Here is a 22,286-nt window from a genome sequence, read left to right as displayed (position 1 = left end):
CCGTGCTTTGTAAAGATATTCAACTGTTGCTCTATAGTGAAAATTTTCTACTTCTACCTTTCCTTAAGTGGCTCTTATTTCCTGACATCCTCCCAATCGTTGCTACATCTGCTTTGAGCATTTCAGTCACTACAGGCTCACAAAATGAGACAAACTACCTGGTGTGATTTAACTCAATATGATTTAACTTAATGCAATAAGCAATTGTTTTACATGAGCATACTGTTCTGTCTTTGCTCATGAAGTACTAAATGCCTTCAGTGGGAAAAAGAGATACTTCTGAACTATGGGTCTATTTTAAAGGAACTCATTGGTAACCTTGATTGCTTCATTAACTTGGTGGTTTGTTTTTAACTAGACTCTTAGAAAGAACCATCAGGTCAGCAGTAGAAGAACATCTTTTCGATGTCAACAGCTCTGGAGATCAAAGTTCAGAAGACTCAGAAACTGGACCACCATCACCATCTTCAACACCCACCAGGCATCGAGGGCATCAATTTAAGAAGCAGGATGATGTTTGGCATGGCCGAGACAAGTAAGCTGCCATCAGCTCTCACTTCTTGAGTTTTCTCTTTCTATTTTTAAGTCAGTCACTATGTCACATGCCACCTGCTCCTCTCATTTTAGTACCCAGGTTAAAATTGTACAAGTTTTCGCTATGGCCATTCTCAATTTAGCCAGAATTTCTATGTGACTTAGTATCTCAGTCTCATCTAGATATCTATCTTAATTTATTTATTTCATAACATTCTGTTGAATAGCTTGTTTAGAGAAATTCTGTCCAGAGGTTCTTTCTTCCGTATAAGTCAACATGAAGTGGATTTATTAATAAACATGAAGTTAGCTATTAATCAACAGAGTTCCCTTTGATAAATACTGGAGCACCCCTGTAATAATTCTAACACATGGTTATGTGTAGTAGGTGGTCACTTGTTCATTTCCGGCTACCCTGACCACAACATAACCACACAGAAACTGTATTAATTAAATTACTGCTCGGCCTATTAGCTCTAGCTTCTTATTGGCTAGCTCTTACATCCTAAACTAAGCCATCTCCATTAATCTGTGCATCAGCACAATGTCATGGCCTACCAGCAAAGTTTCGGCAGGCTCCAACGGAGGCATCTGTCTCTGGAAGCAGCTACATGGCCTCTCCTTGATTCCTCCTATTCTCTATCATTTCCAGCCTGGCTACATTCTGTTAAGCCATTGTCCAAAAGCAGCTTCTTTATTCATAACCCAATAAAAGCAACATATATACAAAAGGACTTCCCACACCATTTCCCCTTTTCTGTTTAAACAAAAAGGAAGGTTTTAACTTTAATATAGCAAGATTACATATAACAGAACAGTTACCAAGCAAGAATTATAGTTACAGTATTTATATCTACTTTATCTTTTATCATACCTAAGGAAAACTATAACTATCTATTCTTCAACTCCATCAAAGACTCCAGAAGGATATAATATTACCTAAGTAAACAGGAAATGCATTGTAGACAACTTCTAAAACTCTAGAATTGACAGAGACATCTCGCTGCCCGGACAGTCACCCAAAGTTCTTCTGTATCATTGGGGTATCCATCTTCAGCCTACAGGCCCATAGAATTCAGCAGACTTTTCCATGAAACAGGAAATTTCAAAGACTGTTCTGCCTATATTGGCAGTTTGTCAGTCACTTTCTTCTGTGTCCTGAAGAATGTCTGACAGGCTCTTTCATGAAACAGGAACTCCAAAGGTCTGTCTCACCTTCTGTAGGCAACTTCAGCAATCATTTTCCTGTGGATCCTACAAGTAACCAACTCTATAAGGAGCCTCTTCAATCATCCTCTTGAAGTTTTAGTGTTTTTTTTAAAAGCTGAACATTTTAATCAACAGAAAAAAAGCTTAATTTCTATGTTATAATATTACTTAACTTTAAAACTTTAAAATTTGCAGCATAAATTTTAAGAATGGTGTTACAAAGAGTTTATTCCCCATTAGTGGCTTTAGTAAAGAATGCAAATCACCATTCATAGTAATAGCCATAAGGCAGGTTCCCAAGGAAAATTATAATGTATCATTAACTGATTATATTCATGTTTTTCTGGAATGTTCCAAGTTTGTTTCCATTTACTTTGTGGTTAATATTTTTAATTACTAACCATTGAAGACTGAAGTTAACCCTAGTTTCACACATCCCCCTCTACTACCACCCCCTGAATTCATAAACTATAGCAAATCTTTATCAATCAACTCTCTTTTTGTAGAAAAGTCATAGAAGATAAGCCATGTAAGTAAATCCCCTGATATATAATATTTCAGTGTTCAACAGCTATGTTAACAAATAAAATTCATGCAAACAGCAGAATCAGTCATCTAACCCACTGATTTTACAAGGAAAAAAAGTTTATTAGTTTAAGAATTGTGTTAAAATTTCAGCCCAAATTGGATTTTTAACTATGAGATCTCAGAATTTGAATTGTTGGATAAGGAGTTTTAGTTCTGAGATTATTTGGAGGATTATTAAGTATAGATTTAATCAATATCCTCATGGACTAATTTTGTATTAAAAAGCTATGCATCCATAGAAAATTTAATATTTAAAACAAACTTTATTTTAAAACACAATTTTAAGTGGGAAATGACAGTGCACACCTTTAACCTCAGCACTTGGGAAGTAGAGACTGGAGAATCAGAATCAGGAATTTTCAAAACCAGTCTTGGCTACAAAGAGATTTCTTAAGGCTAGTGTGGACTGCATGGAAACCCTATCTCAAAATAACTAAATAATAAAACAGTATTTTCTAAATATTTTTGTTAGAACTGGTAGAAAAGAGTAGTTATAATATTTCCTTAGAAAAAAGAAAAACTGCAGTACCCAAAAATGTTCACATTTGAAATCAGTCCCTGACATATTTATAGAAAACATTTAGCAGCATAATTCATTTGCATTCTGTCTGTCTCATTATGTTACAAATATAATTTATTCATTAACATAACTATTATGTTCTACTTTAGCATTTTTAAAGCTATTTTCAAAGTGTCATGACAGCCTATTTTCCACCCTCTCTTTGGACAGCAGATGCATTTGTGGGGTGGGAAGTGGTAGCATAGCAAGAAGATATTAGTGGTAGCAGTGGTGGCTGCGGGGAGCAGGCAGAGGTGATACGGTCAACAATGAGTAGGGGCCAAGTAATGTGAGCCACAAGCTAGCCCCTCCCTCTGAGAGAGCTTGGAGAGCTGGGCTTCCCAAGGCTGTGGATGTTTCTTACATGTGTTATATTAATTTTATTCAATTAGCAACATCTGGAGAAGCAGGAGAAATGGGGAATGGAGGAGTCTGGTCTGTTGCAGTCTACCCATGAAACTCTAATCTTAATTTTTCATCTCTGTCCTCCCCATCACTGCTCATTCTAGTCCCTATCTTGATCTTGTTGCAGCTGTATAAAGGGTCTTGGGATGTAAATATTTATGTTCTCCTAGGGTGCTGTGTACGGTGACCACACAGAAGTTACCACAATACTCTTTCCTGGGCACCTGGTCCCGTCCTTTTGCTCCTTGCTTGCATTGTCCTATCTCTCCTGACATGCTGGGCCACAGACTTGATAGACAGAACTTCCCCAGCTTCCAGCACACACTGTACAGCTTCTTTGGTTTTGTGAGGTCATTTAGCTCTCACAGTCCCAGAGCCATGGCTGTAAGTTTACCACAGTCTGAAGTCTGCGATGGCCACCCTCTCTTCCCTGACGGGCTCTCCTGATGCCTTTGCTCATCTGTGCTATCCATTCCAGCTCCATTGGTTTTCCATCTCTCACCCTTTTGCTTTGCATACTTTCTAGCTGCTGATTTTTCTAACAACTCTATTCCAGTCTCAGAACTTTCTTTTGCCTTCCTTCTTCTTATAATATGTAAATGGAGACTGTGCTTTCATTTCCCAGTCACCCAGACCCAATAATCCCACAAAAAAAAACTGTATTAATTACAAGACTGTTTGGCCAACGGCTCAGGAATATTCCTAGCTAGCTCTTACATCTTAAATTTACCCATTTCTATTAATCTGTATATTGCCACAAGGCTGTAACTACTGATAAGGTTCTGTCATCTTTCTCCTTCAGCAGCTATATGGTGTCTGTCTGACTCCACCTTCTTCCTCCCTCTATCTCTGTTTAGATTTCCCACCTAACTATATTCTGTCCTGCAATAGGTCAAAGAAGTTTATTTATTAACCAATGGTAATCAGACATATTCACAGCATGCAGAGGAGCATACCACATCATTAATGACTTCAGAATGTTGGATCGTCTCTGATAACCCCAATAGAGACATTAATATTTTATAAATTGTGAAAACATCAAGGCCAGTCATTATAGCTTGTAAGGAGTTTCTTATTGCTATGGTTTAATTATAACTATTTAAATCAATTTAGCTAAGATTTTCATCAGGTTTTACTTTCTTATAAAAGCACAATTAATCTAGACTTTATAATATTTTACCCAAAACTGTGAGCCTCCTGGAATAGTTGCAACATGTTTTAAGGAAATCTGTTTGTTTTGTTATGTTACTTTGCATCTCACTACTTATAGCCGTGACAGTTAAATACTGTCCCCAGTCAGTGATGGTCTGGTTGTAGGTGAAGTCTTACTGAGGCCATTTGTAACTTTTTAGATAAGTATCACTGAAGAGAGACAGAGACTATGAATCATTCACTCTGGTGCAAATGATTTGTTGTCAAATTTACAAGTTAAAAAAACAATCAAACTCAAATAATTGGTATCTAAAATAAAAGCATAAATGTTTGAGAAATATATCTAGTATATAAAAGTTTCCATCTAATTTGCTTGCTTAAAGAATCTGCTTGTTACCAGGAATATGCATGTTTGTCTCTATTTTATTATTGTTTAAAAGCAAGACATCATCTTTAAATGAAAGTAGTTTAAATCTTCCAAAATATAATGACCTGAAAACTTAATGCCTGTATTTTTTATAAAAAAATATTATATTAAAATCCTGTTGTAAAGCGAAAAGGAAATCATGCTCAATTGCAGGAATGATAAATGTCGTTATTATTATATATAAATAATATTATTAAGAAATTAAGTATGCAATAAAAGAGGAAGAAAGAAATCCAGGAAAAACGGAACCCTGGGCAAGGATCCAGTAATTAAAAGGAAAGGTCTAGAATTCTATGTCCAGGTAAAATTTGACTCATGTCAAATATGACAGCAATATGAGGTGTGTTTGGGAAATGAGTGGGTTCCTGGGCTCCAAATCCTCACTAGCACTGGGACTGAGACACACGGGTGTTGATGTGAGCACAGATCTCCCACTGGGGAGCTGACACAGGTAAGCACAGCTGTCCTGCCACCTTGCTGCATGACAATTTCAGCACCTTTTTCTGCTTATTGGTTCATTGTACCAAATGACTATAACATCAGCTCTTCACTAGCGTGCTTGGCTGCTATAACAAACACACCAACTGATTGTCCTAAGCAACAGTACTTACTTGTTCACAGACCTAGGGACCGGCAGGTCCATGATCAAGGTATAGACAGATCACTGTCCTGGGCCTGACAGGACTGTCTTTGCACTGTCCTCATGTGACCTTCCTTCCCCACATGGTTTCCTGGTGTCTCTTGCATGGACAGTACTCACACTGGATGTCCTGCCATAATGACTTCCACTAGACTGAATGACTTGAGAGGCCTTTCCTTCACCATGGGTTTATTAGGCATCAAAACATTGGCATAGGAATTGTGAGGGGATGCAGATGAGTCTGTATCAAGCATGATAGAATCTCCACTAAAAATTATAATGTACACATAGTAGTTTTGGGAAGTATGCGGGGTGATAAGAAGACAGAATTTTAAGGATGAGACATATTTTGGATTTGCAATCATACTTCTGCAGCCATCCGCAGAAGATATTATGCATGAGTGTGATCCCCGCATGCTAGACACTGTCAACTTTATATCCTCTCTTCAATTCGCTTGTCTGTAGATGAACTTTCTCGTCAAGAACACCAGCTCACAAATAATGACGCAGAGACTTATTGTTAATTATGAAAGCTCGGCCTATAGCATGGGGTTGTCCCACCAGCTCTTATAACTTAAATTAACCCATTTTAAAATCTACATTCTTTTCTGTGGCTCAGCTACCTTTATTCTGTACTGCCCATCCTGCTTCCTCTCCATATGGCTGGCGACCTGCGTTTCTTCTTCCCAGAGTTCGTTCTCGCTTTCTGGAAGTCCCACCTATACATTCGGTCTAGCTATTGGTCATTTAGCTTTTTACCAAAGCAATCACAGTGACACATCTTTGCACGCTGTAAAAGAATATTCCACAACAGTTTGTCTTTTATGTGTTTCGGATAATTGTATATGAATTCTCACACAATTTTAACACATACACACACATATATATGTAAATATAGACATATACATTCTACATTCTAAAATGACCAAATTAGACAGCACAAAATGTCTCTATAGATGATAAAACTTTGAAAATATGATAGTAGCTTTTAATTTATAATTTTCTTTCTATTATAGTCTAATGGTATGAATTTTATTGCAGAATAAGTACTTAATGCTCTCTTTCACTGGGAGATGTGGAGAGCTGACAGTAAAATATGGTGTCTATTCTTGGGCTGCCAAATTAATTTATCTCCAGATACAGGTTTGGAGTGAGGGAATTACACTAACTCAGCCATGCTGTGAGACTCTCAATCATTTCTGCCTTAGTAAACTATAGTGTCGTATTGGTAGTTTAATTTGATCTACTGTATAGATTAAAATAAAACTTTTCTAAGTCATTAATTTTGTGAAAACTTCTTACAGGAGTGTTTAAAATACTAATGTTTCAAAAGAACAAATAAGCCAAAGCCCATGATCATGATATTCCTGTGTGACGTGATATGGTGACTACGATATTCCTATGTGGTGTGATATGGTCACTGTATTATGAAGTGTCCCCTTCACATTTTAAAATACGATTAAACTTTTTTTTCCATTCAGGGAACTTATCAACAAAGAGAATATCCCCTATGGCTTCCACAGCTATGATGAGTGCGTTGTGAACAGCCAGGAAGCAGAAAGACTCCCGGAGGACACCTGTGACTGTGCCGGGGAAAGAAGTAAACCCAAGCGTCAGAAATCCAGTTCCAGGCTCACGGAGCTCAGTGAAAATCATGAGGGACTCTTGGTAAGTAGGTATTTTAATAACTTCTTTACTTGAGACTCTAAAGAAAGTCAAAAGATCACAGAGAGGAAGGCCATGGGGATGGGAGAGCAGATTAACTGGGTTCTCAAGCATCATTAGGAGGAGTGACTTCACTATGAGTAAGAAGCCAGTCACGTGTTCTTTGATCAGGGATGTAGATTACTTAAATTTGCTGTTATTGCTAAATTGAAGATGGACACACGTGATCAAGGGTAGAAGCTGGGACAGTAGTGAGATGCTCTGGCCATAATCCTGGTCTGTGATAAACAGTTTGAACTAAAATTATACCAGAGGCAGCATGCCAGCCCTGCAGGAGCTTGGTGCTGCCAATTTATGAGGCGAAGACAGAGTATAGGGAATGATACCCTAGGTTCCCTTCAGGGCATGTTAAGATGGAGTGCCCTGTTAGACATGGAAGAGGAACTATCTTTGAGGCAATTGGATTTCTGGGCCTAGAGTTTCAGGCAAAGTGTCTGGGAAGGAGGCAGGTGTGATGAACATCAGAATTAGAGACATTAAAGACAGTACACGGGAGGAGATAACTAGGGAGGGAATGTGGGTGGGAAAGTGGTCCAGATAAAGATAAAAAACACTGAGCACAGCAACACTTAGAGAATGGGAAAATAAGCATATGAAAGAGATTTAATAACAAGCAGCCAGAAAATAGAGGAGAAATGAGGCCAGTTTGGAGTCTTAGAAACCAGTTAACTGAGTTTCTTAAGGAGAAGGGGTCAGAGATGAGGCCAAGTCTGACCATTTGAATTCACAAAGTGAAGCTCACTGTTGACTTTAAGAAGAGAAATCCTGGTATAGATTCAAGGGAAATGGGAGGAGAATAACTGCAGGGGACAAGCACTATAGAGGCCTAACTGACCCAGGCCAGCCAAGGAGGAGAACCGTGTACAGAACTCACCGGCACTCACTGGCTTGGTGTCCGGGTCTTTTTCTTTGGTTTCTCTGGGATGTGGTGACACTGAGATCATTGGGGTCTAGGAAATAGTCCACTCGGAGCTAGAAAGCAGAGACAGTGAGCTGGCAGTCAGCGTTAGGTTGCTCTGTTTCGGCTTCATGTCGTCTCTAGTGACAGAACTGAGATAGTGGGCTGTGTTTTAACTATTTCCCTTACTTTAATCTAAAAGAATCCTAAGTCTTTGGCCATTTTATTTTCTTTTTAACTTGACTCAATTACATGATTTTTTTTTGTTTGTTTGTTTGTATTCTACTTCTAAGGCTAGCCTTAAAGCAAAAAAAAAAAAAAAAAGCAACAACAACAAAAAAACTCCTTTGAATATCAGTTTACTAAACACCCTCCACACCTTGCACACTCATACTCACACACAATCTCTTACACGCATGGTTTCCACAAACTCATCTCTATAGGCCTATATCTCTTTATCCCCCAAACGCTCTCTCTAGAACTGTCTAACGGTGTCACTAGAGAGCCACCAGTGACGCATGCATCTTCCTTCTAAACACGGGAGACACGCTTGTACGCTAATTCTCTCATCATTACTCTATCCATAATCATGGAAAATTAGAAGCAACTTTATTGTTTTAGCTATAAGACATTAGAAATTATGGTTAAGAAGACTAATAAAATAGAAAGTGTTGGCAATTGTATTTGAAGTGCTTTTTAATTTCAATCTTTCCAATAGATAGGAGAGTGTTGTTAGCTGTCTTCATTCCAAACACGAAGGCATGAAATATAGGTGACTGAATACTTAGATCGTAAGTAAGGGAACAGCAATTCCAGTATGGGATCCCTCATTTAAAGTAAGCTGTGGAGTAGCGTGTGTGTGTGTCTGTGTATGTGTGTGTATGTGCATGCATGTGTGTGCGTGCATGTGTGTGTGTGTGTGTGTGTATGAGAGAGACAGAGAGAGAGAAGAGAGAGAGAGAGAGAAAGAGAGAGAGAGAGAGAGAGAGAGAGAGAAAGAGAGAGAGAGAGTGAACAACTCATCATTCCCAGGAACAAGACTGAGAGAAAATGTTTACCTGAACATGGTTGCATAATATTATGGTATTACTAGAAATAATTATCACTCTTTTCTTTATTTCTCAACACATCCTATTAGACTATATAATCCTATAGCAAGCACTATATTGAAAGTATTCAAAGCAGACTTCAGTAGATCTCATCTCATCTTCAGTAGACCACAGCTGCCACTCACTATCTGAAATCTCAGTGGAGACTCACAAGAGGAGAATGGGTCTTGCTGGTGGTTATATCTCAATTTCAGTTTTAGCTTTATCTCTCTATTACTAGGCAAATGAGAAGAGTAGTACAGCTCAGGGCTCAAGCACTTGACTGTCATGTGTAAGACTGAGGATTCAATCCCCAGCACTGCTGAAACAAATTGCCCCAAGTAGGTAGGTATGCTATGAAACTTTAGTTGCTATTTATGTAAAATAAGGATATCATTATCTCTTTTGACTTTTTGTGAAATAAATGCAACTAAAATTCTAAAGTTTAGGTAAAAGGGAACACAGTGAAGGTTTCTCTTCAGATTGTCCCTGTTCTCCAGGGCCCAGTCCCTCACTACTTCAGCCGTCTGTCTGCACTTTTTGCTGTAGTCCTTTACCTACTCAGCCCTGTAGTCAAATTTAACACGTTCCTGCAGACACCAAGTTTTCTAGGTTATGAATTAGCCCTTTAAGACCCTTCTGCAGTGGCCTGTTGTGGCCTGTGTGTGTCCCTTTGTCTCTTGGCCTTTCTGCAACACTGATCTCTCTTTGCCCCTTCTCAGAGTGACTGTTGACTCCTCTGCTGGGGCCTCACTGGCTCCCCTTCCTGAGTCCTGCTTGGATGTGAGTGTTCCCCAAACCTCTGCTGGGGCCTCACTGGCTCCCCTTCCTGAGTCCTGCTTGGATGTGAGTGTTCCCCAAACCTTGACACCTCCACGTCAGCTCCACGTCAGGGCCTTGCTTCTGATCTTCTCCCATTCTAATCTTTCCACGATCTCTACAGATGTGTTCCAGATCAGGATTGCCTCGCTAACACCTAACATCAACGTGTTCAAACCAGCTTTCCTTTTGCTCTGTGGTCTCTTTTGACCTTGTTCTTATGCAGCCTCAATATGTCCTCCTTAGTTGTTCCACGCTCTTTCCTTTCCCTTATTTCAGCCCCTCCTCCCACTCTCTAGTTGTCAAATGTAGGTGATTATATTGAAAGTATCTTGATTCCTGGACCAGTAATTTGGCTTTCAGGCAAAAGTGCTTTCTGCCAAGCCTGCTTATCTTAGTTCTATTACGGGAACCTACATAATGGAAGTAAAGAACTGACTCTGGTAAGTTGCCCTTTGACCTCCACATACACTTCTTGGCAAGCTTAGGCCTCACCCCATACACACTCACGCACATTAAAAATTAAAGGTCATTTGAAAATAAACTATTTTCAGTCCTTTCCCCATTGTCTTTCCAGTGCATGGCTGATACCCTTTTGTAATTAGTCTGGAGTCCAAACAGTCAACTAGCATGTCTGCACACCTCCATTCTGCCCCCATTGGACCATTCCATCCGCTGCTGCAAAACAAATCACCCATGCAATACAGACAGTGCTTTTAAACTCGATCTTCAGTGCAGTGCAATATAGCAAGAGATCCCGTCCAAACTCTATGTCAGTTATCGTCTACGCGGTGCCAAATGGGAAAATGTCGGTCACTGTGAAATGCTGGCCTAGTCACGCCAGTCTCCAGCAAGCACTCCTGTGGGGCCTGAGGACATGAGTGGTGGCCAAACCAGGCACACACGTTCCGCCTACTGAAGTGTGAATTTTCAGAGGATAAGGGGGGTGACGAGTACATAAATACAGTCAGGTGCAAAATTTACCAACTATGGAAAGCAATAAATCAAGGTGAGGAGAAGAAACAGTGAGGGGAGGTGCTAAAAAATGATGCAGAAAAGAGGGTCAGCAGGATAAGCCTCATTGAAGATGGCACTGATACAGGACGTCAGAGAGGACGGAATAAGCCCGTGGAGTCCCTAGGTCCGCCATGTCCAGGCAGAAGGGACAGGAGCCTTCTCTTTTTATTGATGTGAGGAAGCTGCTGTGGTTGGGTCTGGGTTAAGAGGGGAGTGTGATGGCTGGTAATGTCAGATTCTGTAGGAGGAGCCCCTGTTGTTTGACGTTTTGCAGCCATGTTCAGCACTTGACTTTGAATATGATGAGAGGTCACCAGAGCAAGTCCTTTTTCATCATACCTTAGGGAAGGACCAGTCTTTTAAGAGGAGCTTAACATGCCTGGATACATTGTTTTCGGTGGTGTTGCTAGTGCGGTTTGCCATAAAAGGAAATAAGATGCAAGAAGAGGCACAGCTGGCAATTGATGGAAACCAAATTGAAAGCCAAAGATTCTAAACCACACCATCATCCTAACCACACACAAAGATCCCAATCCACACCATGATCCTAACCATACACAAAGATCCCAACCACACCATCATCCTAACCACACACAAAGATCCCAAACCACACCATCATCCTAACCGTACACAAAGATCCCAAACCACACCATCATCCTAACCGTACACAAAGATCCCAAACCACACCATCATCCTAACCGTACACAAAGATCCCAAACCACACCATCATCCTAACCGTACACAAAGATCCCAAACCACACCATCATCCTAACCACACACAAAGATCCCAATCCACACCATCATCCTAACCACACACAAAGATCCTAAACCACACCATCATCCTAACCACACACAAAGATCCCAATCCACACCATCATCCTAACCACACACAAAGATCCTAAACCACACCATCATCCTAACCACACACAAAGATCCCAAACCACACCATCATCCTAACCACACACAAAGATCCCAAACCACACCATCATCCTAACCACACACAAAGATCCCAAACCACACCATCATCCTAACCACACACAAAGATCCCAATCCACACCATCATCCTAACCACACACAAAGATCCTAAACCACACCATCATCCTAACCACACACAAAGATCCTAAACCACACCATCATCCTAACCACACACAAAGATCCTAAACCACACCATCATCCTAACTGTACACAAAGATCCCAACCACACCATGATCCTAACCATACACAAAGATCCCAAACCACACCATCATCCTAACCAAACACAAAGATCCCAAACCACACCATCATCCTAACCATACACAAAGATCCCAAACCACACCATCATCCTAACCACACACAAAGATCCCAAACCACACCATCATCCTAACCATACATTATACTGTCTCCCTTTGTTTCTACCCCTTGATGGCGTCAAGGATGTCAACTCAGAATTCTAGAAAAGTAGGCCAAGCCATGATAAATCATTCATTTGTCTTATTTTCTACTTTGTTTATTTTATAGCAATCTTTTGATGAGCTGATGGGGTTATTGTGAGCCTTAATCAGACTTCCTTTACAAAGAGGTTTTTTTTTGTCAGTAGGTTATAAATACATAGATGAATACACGCTGTTTAATTTGTTGCCTTTTGTTTATTCTAACCACAAAAGCAACTGTACATCTTTGATATAGAAAATTTTTTTGCATGAGCTTAATTTTATTTTTATTTTTTTTTAATTTATTTATTTATTAAGGGTTTCTGCCTCCTCCCTGCCACCGCCTCCCATTTCCTTCCCCCTCCCCCGATCAAGTCCCTCTCCCTCATCAGCTTGAAGAGCAATCAGGGTTCCCTGCCCTGTGGGAAGTCCAAGGACCACCCACCTCCATCCAGGTTTAGTAAGGTGAGCATCCAAACTGCCTAGGCTCCCACAAAGCCAGTACGTGCAGTAGGATCAAAAACCCATTGCCATTGTTCTTGAGTTCTCAGTAGTCCTCATTGTCTGCTATGTTCAGCAAGTCTGGTTTTATCCCATGCTTTTTCAGACCCAGGCCAGCTGGCCTTTGCTGGAGAGGTTGTGGAGAAAGGGGCACACTCATCCATTGCTGGTGGGAATGCAAACTTGTGCAACCACTCTGGAAAGCAGTGTGGTGGTTTCTCAGGAAATTCGGAATCAACCTACCCCTGGACCCAGCAATGCCACTCTTGGGAATATACCCAAGAGAGACCCTATCATACAACAAAAGTATATGCTCAACTATGTTCATAGCAGCATTGTTTGTAATAGCCAGAACCTGGAAACAACCTAGATGCCCTTCAATGGAAGAATGGATGAAGAAAGTATGGAATATATACATATTAGAATATTACTCAGCAGTAAAAAACAAGGACTTCTTGAATTCTGAAACACTTAAACACTGGAGGACAAATTAAAAGACATTGTCTTCAAAAGCTGTACGAGCTGACAGAGCTTTTGGAGGACAAGGGCAGAGGCCTCCTTTGAATAAACATGTCACCCTGAAGGTCATGGTAGTGTTGCCAGTCAAAACAAGTCCATGACTCTAACCTTGAGTTCAAGATAGGAGATTGTGATATGAACTCATTAGTAAAGAATCAGTGGCAGCTTACTTTTGTGCCTTTTATTCTTTTAGTGCTGAAAATATATAGGCTAGGGCCAGCAGGGTGATCAACAGGTGTACATGGCCTGGTAACCTGAGTGTGATCCCCGGATCCCAAAAGATGGCAGGAGAAAAGTGGGCCCATAGAGTTGTCCTCTGAATCCACACTCATGCAGGCATAGATGTGTCCGTGTGCACATGCGCACACACACAAAAAACTACTGATATTGTGAAGAGGCACCATGAAGAGCGAGCTCACTCTCTCTTCCCATCTGCACCCTTTTCTTCCAGTCATGAAGTAACCATATGCCCAGTAACAGCACGTATTCTGCTTCTCCTGCTGAGATGTAAGACATGATGTGTGTGACTTCCAGGCCTAGCTGGTGAATCTCCCAATGCTCCCTCCTGTGAACTGGAATGAGAAAGAAATCTCCCAGAGCATGCCTGGAGCATTGCGCTGAAGATGGCAGCTGTTCTGGGTCTCTTTCTTTCTCTCTCTCTCTCTCTCTCTCTCTCTCTCTCTCTCTCCCTCTACCTATCTCTCTCTCTCTCTCTCTCTCTCTCTCTCTCTCTCTCTCTCTGCAGCTCTTCGAGACTTTGGAGTTTAGGCTTTGTGTTATACGAGTTACCCTGCACAAGGCGACAGCTCTCACATTGATCGTTCCTGCTGAGCTATGCTGGGCCCCAGCAGTTCAATGGCAAACGTGACCCAGACAGACCACTGATCTCACCCTCATCACTTTCATAGTTTAGCTGCCCCAAACACACTTTGTCACAGTGTTTTTTAATGCCTTTCTTTCTCTCTGTCATAGACCCTGCATAGGAAAGTTAAACATTAATTGCCAAAACACAGAGTGCAGAAGCCAAAGCATTCTTTCTGTATTCAATGGTACACAAAGGAAAGGACTCTTAGGTTTGCATATAAACAGGGCAAGATCTGTTTAAAAGGAAGAACTTATTAGCTGCCTTTTCAGATGGAAGGGAAGCTATAGCTCAAACACAAAGGTGGCACCAAGGAGAAACTGCTCAGATTTCTTGTGATGTGCTTTTCTTTAAAAAAAAAAAAAAAAAAAAAAAAAAAAAAAAAAAAAAGTATTGACTTGTAAAGAATTGGGTTGTATTGCATTTTTTTCTCCATCTCCTTCCTTCGTTTTTGCCCTCCCACCCCTATAGCCTCCTTTCCACTTCAATGTCACATGAGACGTTTCACCCCTTCCCCCCACTTTCCTCACACTCCTTGTCCTCCTCTTTCTATCTAGTTTCAAACTCTGTACCTGCTCCCTGAACTTCTTACTTGTTCGACTCACAAACATTAAAAGCTAGGGTCCTCATATGAAAGGGAAGATGTGTCTGTGTATTTCTGAGACTGGGTCACGTTGTTTAACATCATGTTTTCCGTTCTATCCATTTTGCTGCAAATTTCATGGTTTTATTTTATTGTGTATACCACATTCTCATTATGTATTCTTCTGTTGATGGACATCTATGCGGGCTTCATGCCCTTTTAGCACTGAATAATGCATCACTAAACCTGGATGCGTAGGTGTCTCTGTGGTAAGATACGGAGTGCTTTGGGTATGTGCCCTGTCGTGGTAGTGCTGGGTCATGTGATCGTTCTATTTTTAATCCTTTGTGAAACATCTAGACTGACTTCCATTGTAGTTGCACTAGTTTACACTTCCCCATTAGCAGATAAGAAATGCACTTCTTTGTTATGCGCACAGTCGAAACCATGACCTTGCTCTGCTGCTGAGCTACATGCCAAGCCCAAGAGAGGCCTTTGGACCAAACTCATTTATAACCAGACCATTCTATTCATCACTGCCTATTGTTTACACAAGGATATATTAGTATTACATTCCACAACGGGAATAAATTAAACTGGGCATGAGGGTACATAACTGTGCCCTGGGACTTTCAAGATGGAGGCATGAGGATCACCTCGAGAGCATCCTACATCACATGAGACTTTGTCTCAAACGACAATGACACAGACTAAGAAGAAAAGGATATTAAATGAACAGTGATGGTTATATAAGTTCTGACTAGATTCAAGATCGATCCTCCATTGCATTGCAAACCATCCTGATTTTCTAGCAATCTGATTCTTACACTTTATCCGTAAAGGCTTTTTTACCTAATGTGGATGTTACTGTAAGCCATTTCCACAATGGTGTCAGTTTTCTATGCTAAAGGGATGACAGGACTCCATAAACCTTTGTGCCAATAATCATCATTTTAATACAGTGTTTCCTATCTAATTTTTTCTGGCTTTTCTATCTGAAAGTGAATTTTCTTTCCTTCCCTCATAGCAAACCATGTTTGTTCTGTTACAGAACGTAGACAGTCTTAGTTCTGTGCCGTCCCATGGAAGACCAGGACCGGAAGCTGTTGAACTGAGATCCAATGAAAGGTAATTTTAGAATTTTCTTCTTACCCTGTTTACAATGGCATGAAAAGATTTCTTTCACTAAATACAATGTGAGTTATAAGATCTGGGGGGAAAAAAGAGTAGATAGAAAGGTTTGTGTGTGGCCAGCACTATTTATTGCAAAGTACTTGGCATACAGACTCTATTATTATGGCTAATAATCACATCTGTGTGTAGTTTTTATATAGGTTTTCTTTCTCTTTGTGCATTATTTTTAGGATATAATATTTTTCCAGGGAATGGTGGTATATACCTTTAATTCCAGCACTCAGAAGGCAGAGGCAGGCAAATCTCTGAGTTCGAGGCCAGCCTGGTCTGTAGAGTGAGTTCCAGCACAGCCAGGGCTACACAGAGAGACACCGTCTTGAAGAAACAAGATATAATATTTTTATTAATTATTTGAAATTTTCATAAAATCTATTTTGATCATATTCAACCTCTCTCATCCAACTTCCCCAAATCAATCCTTCTCCCTGACCCATCCAACATCATGTTGATGTTTTTAAAAACAGACAGACAAACCCAAGTGTGTTGTCTAAATATTCTTGGATGTGAGAACTGCACTGATGTGTGGGGTCACACCCTGAAATAAAACTGACCCTTCCTCTCCTAGCATCTATCAAATGCTAGTGTTGGGACTAGGGCCACCCCCTACCCTCCACTCCCCACAAGCCCACCAATGCCGAAACTTTGTCTTGAGCATCTACAGATCTTGAGCATGCAGTCATGAAGCTGCCATGAGTCCCCATGTGTTGTTCTACTCATAGATTAGTGCATCTCTAGGCTGCCTAAATCTTAACTTTCTCTTCTATTTTATTTTTGAGTTTTATAAGAATTTGGTTTAGAGATACTCTGGCCACTTCTAAAAGAAAATTATAGTATGAGTAGATAAAAGTGGTTATAAAATAAATGGACAATTTATGTGTTTTTGTTGTTGTTCATAGCAAAGAAAATGGGAGTGGTAGTGGAGACCCTCAGCATTGTGAGGTGAGTAGCTAAAGAAAGAGGAACTGGTAGGGCATGGCCCTTGTTCTTGAGTGTGCTTGGGAATGTCCCTAGCCTGTTGGTAAGAGCCAATGAAGTAATTGACAGGACTGTGGTTAGAATGGAGGGTAGAGCATTCACCTACCATGTACAATGTCCTAGGTTTGATCTCTACCAGTAAAAAAAATTATTTAAAAATGGAATCTAAAAATTTAGCATCTTTCTCCTTGGAAAACTGCACATTCACATGAAGCCATTATAAATTAATGAAAATCTCCCCATTAATGCTATAGACTTCTTATATTTCTTCTACTCAATTCTTGCAATGTATGCTTCTTCATCAACCTACCTAGAAAGCTGGTCATAGTTCTTCATGCTTGTAATCCCAGCGCCCAAGAGTCTAAGGCAGGAAGAATGGCAGTTGGGCTACATAGCAAGACTGTCTCCTTAAAACTAACCTAGGTAGAGACTGTCATCTTCTTTTTCGAATTCAAGTTTCAGCTTCTTAGATAATTCCTTCATAGCTAGCTTATTTTCAACTCAAGTATCCACAGGACAAAAGCAAGAGGGTGGTGTGCTTTCCTTGTCTCTAGGGATTGTGTCAAAGAACACATTTCTTCTTTTCCCTGCCATCTTCCTTGGCTCACAGAAAGCCCTTTGACATTGAACCTAAAGCGTGCCAGTCTCCTGGAGATGTCTTCTTAACTGTTCTGGGATAAAGTGGAGCAGAACAGTCTTGTCAATGAACTTCATGATTATAAATCATAACTCCAAATGACATGTGGCTTACAGTGGCTTCCTTATCTCTTTGGGTCATAGCACAATCACTGGGACAGATCTTAAACTCTCCTGAGTGCCAGCCCTTCTTCTTACATGTGCCATGCATATGCAGCACCAGTCACCAAGAGTTACACGTTCCTTTCTCCTGAGGTTTGAATTAAAATTTACATAGTGACATTAAAAAATTGAATCACTTCAAAACGCTACAAATGAAAGTAGGGTTTCTTTGGGCAGGCCTTGGAGAGATTGGCACTTTAATAAACTATCTTCCTTGGGCTGTTTGAATGGGGGTAACTTAAGGAAGAGGTGGCAAGTGTTCTATTTCTATGACACAGAGCCTATAGTGCTTGCTCTTTCTTTCTGAAACCCATTGACAACCACAGGTATCTGGAAAAGAAGGCATCCTTACCACTCTTAGGTCCACCTTCTAAAACATATAACTGAGATACATTTTCTGACTTGTGCTTACTATAGAGGTGCCCTACAGTTTGGAGTCTTCTGTAAGCTAAGCATTTTCTCTTTAAAGGTTTAGTTGGTTTTTTGCTTTGTTTTGTTTTAAGTATACGTCTATCTTTGGATATATATGCCTATGAGTGAGGATGTCCATGGAGGTCCGAGGCATTGGATCTCCCTAAAAGCTGGAGTTATAGGCAGTTTTTAACTGCCCGATGGGGATGTTGGGAAGTGAACTTGGGGGTCTCTATAAGAATTGCAAACACTCTTAATCAGAGCCATCTCTCCAGCCCCCAGCTGAGCAATTTTCTATTGTGAAAACACTACACTTCATATAAAAGTCTGAAATATTCAAACAATAAGCTCATAATGAATCTTTTGCTGTGGAAGAATGAGAATCAAGGATTATTGACTGTATGAAGAGCAGTGCATTATCTGAAAGATATAATTTTATTTCAGAATTCTAGGTCAATGAAATGTTGAATTCTTTCAAGACATTTTTATGCCTTCTAAGCCCACTGATTAAGAGTGATTAGAAGCATACCTTTGATAACAAACAGGACATTCATCATAAAAGCCTATTTCCCTTTTATTCCTCCTTCAGAAAAGTAAGTAAATAAAAGTAGGAAGAGAAAAAGAGGAGAAGGGAAGAATTTAAGTCTTGCCATGCAAGACTGAGAGTTGATTGTCTCACCATCTCAAATCCAAGCTCTCACTGACCCTGAGAAACAGGACACTCAGTGCTCACCACAAGCCCCTGGAGCTTGTGACACTCACAAACCTTGGGGATGTGTTATGTCTATAGTCCTTTATTATCGCCCAAACAGTAAGTGCTGGTGGTTTCCTGTGTCCAGTTAATACCAGGTTTTCCTGGGAAAGCTGCCTTGTCCAGCAGCCTCTAGTGTTGTTCTTCATTCTACTAAGCCCTCAGCCACATAACCAGGTCTTGTCCATGTACCCAACAGAGAAGGAAGGTCACATAAATTCTCCTATCACCAGAAGCTGAGGAAGGGGGCAGAGCAGAGAAAACAGGCCAGCTGCAGTCCTGACAATGAGGAGACTGGGGGACTTTGGTTAATGGCCTGGATCTGCATGTGGAATGTCACCTGAGACCCAGGTGAGACAGGCAGTCTGTATGAGCTCTATGCCAGCCTTCCCTTTCCCTTTATAACTTCTATGACACTGGCACTCGGACGTTCAATGTTTCTCTTCCACGTGCAATTCTCTACCTTACTCACTTGTGAATTCTGTTGCCCAGAACATGCTACCATTCCATAAACATTTGCCACTCACAACAAACTTAAGATGCTCAGTCCAGGGTTAGACAAAGGGAAGCCAAGGCTCAGAGAGGCTGGCTCACAGGTCTTAACAAAGCTAAGCTGCTGTTTAACCTCAGGTCTCCGCCTCCAGAACCCATCTTTATCTCCCTGCTGTATTGGATCCTTTATAAACCACTCATTATTCCATCAAGCAAAGATTCATTGTTTTGTATGTGAGGCAGCATTTGGAGGTTCACTGTGCTCTGTATCATAGCATGAAGGATTTCTGAATTGAATATTGTGCAATTAAATTTATTTTTGATTTCGTTTAAGATATTGGATGTGTAAATAACAAAAGTTTAAACCAAAAATATTTTGGTGTTTGAGAGTGCCCTTGACATGGTTAACCTGAGTGGCCAAAGGGATAAGAGAAACAGATAAGGAAATAGGCAGTATTTGCTGTGTCTATGATAAGCATTCCTAGAGAGTATTGCTTCCCCGGCAAGGTGCCTCCACCAAGATATCTGCAGGAAGGAAGAGGAGTTTGTCTTCTTGCACATGGCTACAGAGCCTGAGTAGCCACTGAGTAGCAACCACCATCACTGCCCACTCTTGTGCAGCAGCCAATTGGGCAACCTTAGGCCAGGAGAGCACATGAGCTTCATAGACCACTTGTGCCAGAAATTAGGACTCAGGCTGCTCAGACTAGAGGACAGGTAAAACAGCAACCTTAGGGATGGGGCACAGCCCAGCAAGTCAGAGCCAAGCTGTGCATGAGTTCCCCTGAGACAGAGCATGCTTGCTCTGCAAATCTGTCCATCATGTTGCAAGCTGGGACAGGTGTCGGGAAGAGGGGTTTGTCCACTGTTGTTCCAAGAATCAACTTCAGTTAACCTAGGTTTCACGAAGCAGATGTCCCACATCACACTGAATGGTGCCCACCCTGGTAGCCTGTCCTTGCCCTATTTCAAAGTGTCCACTTGTTATCCCTGAATCACATAAAAATGGCAAGACCTCATTAAACAAAGTGTCACATGCTTGTTTCCACCTTCCTGAAATGCTGTTCCCAATGACAGCCCATTCCCTCACTTCCTTCACACCTCTATGTGCGTGTTATTATGGGAAAGGGGCCATCCCTGTCCACACAGATAAAGTAAGACACCTCATCCACTGTCGCTAACACCCATCTTTCCTTGTTTTATCACCGTAGACCTAATGCTGTTTTAATTTTTAAAACGTTTATGACTTGTTTGTTTCTATTTTATGTGCCAGGGTGTTTGGGCCCACACATACGTCTGTGCACTGTGTGTGAAGCATCTGTAGAAGCCAGAGTCAGACCCCCTTGATCTGGAGTTACAGACAGTGGGAGCTACCACGTAGATGCTGACAATGGAACCTGGGTCCTCGGCAAGCGCAGCAGTGCCCTTAACCACTGAGTCGGGCAGCACCATGGTGTACTTCATTATGCTGTGCTTAGCTCAGCATATGGAGGCTGCCAGCCATGCCCTGCTTCTGGCCCTTTAGGCTTCTGCCATCACACTTTCCAGCCTCAGGGCTGTCCACCTCAGAACCCCTTCTCTCACTGTGGCCGTGGTGTTCTGTGCTTTATTTGACTTCATACTTATCCACTCCTTCCTCCTCTGTGACCGGCCCTCCTCTACAGCCTTTCCACCCACACCTCTTGCCCGAGTCGCCTGCTGCTACTGATTAATGGCAAACACATTGGTAACTTCGTGTGCTGAATTTTTTTCATGATGTGGAAGTGTGTCCCATCTTTTGATGTAGCGTGCTTTACCTAATATTCAGTCATACATGCTGTGTCTCCTAGTCCCTCACTAGCAGTTTGAGAGCCTGGCATTTTACTCATTGGTCTTTACATGGTGTCTTATAGCAACAAAAAGAATGCTAGCTTCTGTCCGGCTGTCCCTTTTTCTGTTGTAGGCTCTGATTATCATCTCTTAAATCTCCACAGAGCTTTACAAGATTCCTGAGAAATACTTCTCTACTATGTACACGTCCCTTTTCTTGGTCCTACACATGTTCACCTATGACTTTTGACTGATTGTCCCTAAAATACCTGGTTCACTGAGGCTAATCTCAAGGAACAAGTGATTTCTGTAATACGACCATGTCCCAAGAGAAAGACAACATGCTTAGAATGTTCTAGAGTGTAAGGTTGCCATGACGTTCTCACGTGATGCACGACCTTATTGGAGTTTGGTTTTGTTCCCAATGTGAAGAAAATGCCAGTCTTCAGGATTCACTCAGTAGAAACAGAATAATAAAAAAATTAGAAATCATTGCATATTCCCCTGGTGATCTCAAAGTGGGTCGGACAGCTATTAAAAGGAGCCAAAGGCCTTAAACAGCACTTTAGTTTAAGTATAAAAACATCTCCTACATTAGTGAATGTGCTTACGGTTTCCAAATGTTCTTGGCTTTTTATTTTGATAATGGGGTAACTAAAAATAAGTGTTAATTTATCCCAAAGAAAATACTTTGTGCAGATCTGTGCTACTTGAAAAGTACACTTTTGAGTAAAACTGTTCAAGTGCAGTCATTTCTGATTTCATGAAAGTGGGAAGATCCAGAGCCGCTTCATTTCCAGCATGCCAGGAGAACAAGGCAAAGGACAGTTTGATACAAAAGAGTTAATTTAAGTGCTACTTTTAACGCACACACAGAAGCATTTAGCTTAAATATCGGCCTTTCAGGGAAGGTTTTCCTTC

The 22,286-nt window shown here is 40.9% G+C and overlaps 1 protein-coding gene across 2 annotated transcripts in view; it reads left to right on the top strand.

Annotated features, from left to right (window-relative positions):
• Fam13a (family with sequence similarity 13 member A) overlaps positions 1–22,286 on the top strand; it is an 85,848-nt gene that overhangs the window by 33,549 nt on the left and 30,013 nt on the right. For both annotated transcript variants that reach the window (XM_041640392.1, XM_041640383.1), the window contains exons 4-7: positions 359–535; positions 6,996–7,182; positions 15,987–16,063; positions 17,026–17,068. In XM_041640392.1, coding sequence (XP_041496326.1) covers positions 359–535; positions 6,996–7,182; positions 15,987–16,063; positions 17,026–17,068 — 484 coding nt within the window. The remainder of the gene's footprint in view (positions 1–358; positions 536–6,995; positions 7,183–15,986; positions 16,064–17,025; positions 17,069–22,286) is intronic.

This window comes from Microtus oregoni, unplaced genomic scaffold (assembly GCF_018167655.1).
Source record: "Microtus oregoni isolate MIOR12 unplaced genomic scaffold, Mior012 000002F_ref0000024, whole genome shotgun sequence".
Classification (NCBI taxonomy): domain Eukaryota; kingdom Metazoa; phylum Chordata; class Mammalia; order Rodentia; family Cricetidae; genus Microtus; species Microtus oregoni.
The sequence above is the reverse complement of the archived record's forward strand: the minus strand, read 5'-3'. Positions and strand labels throughout refer to the sequence as shown.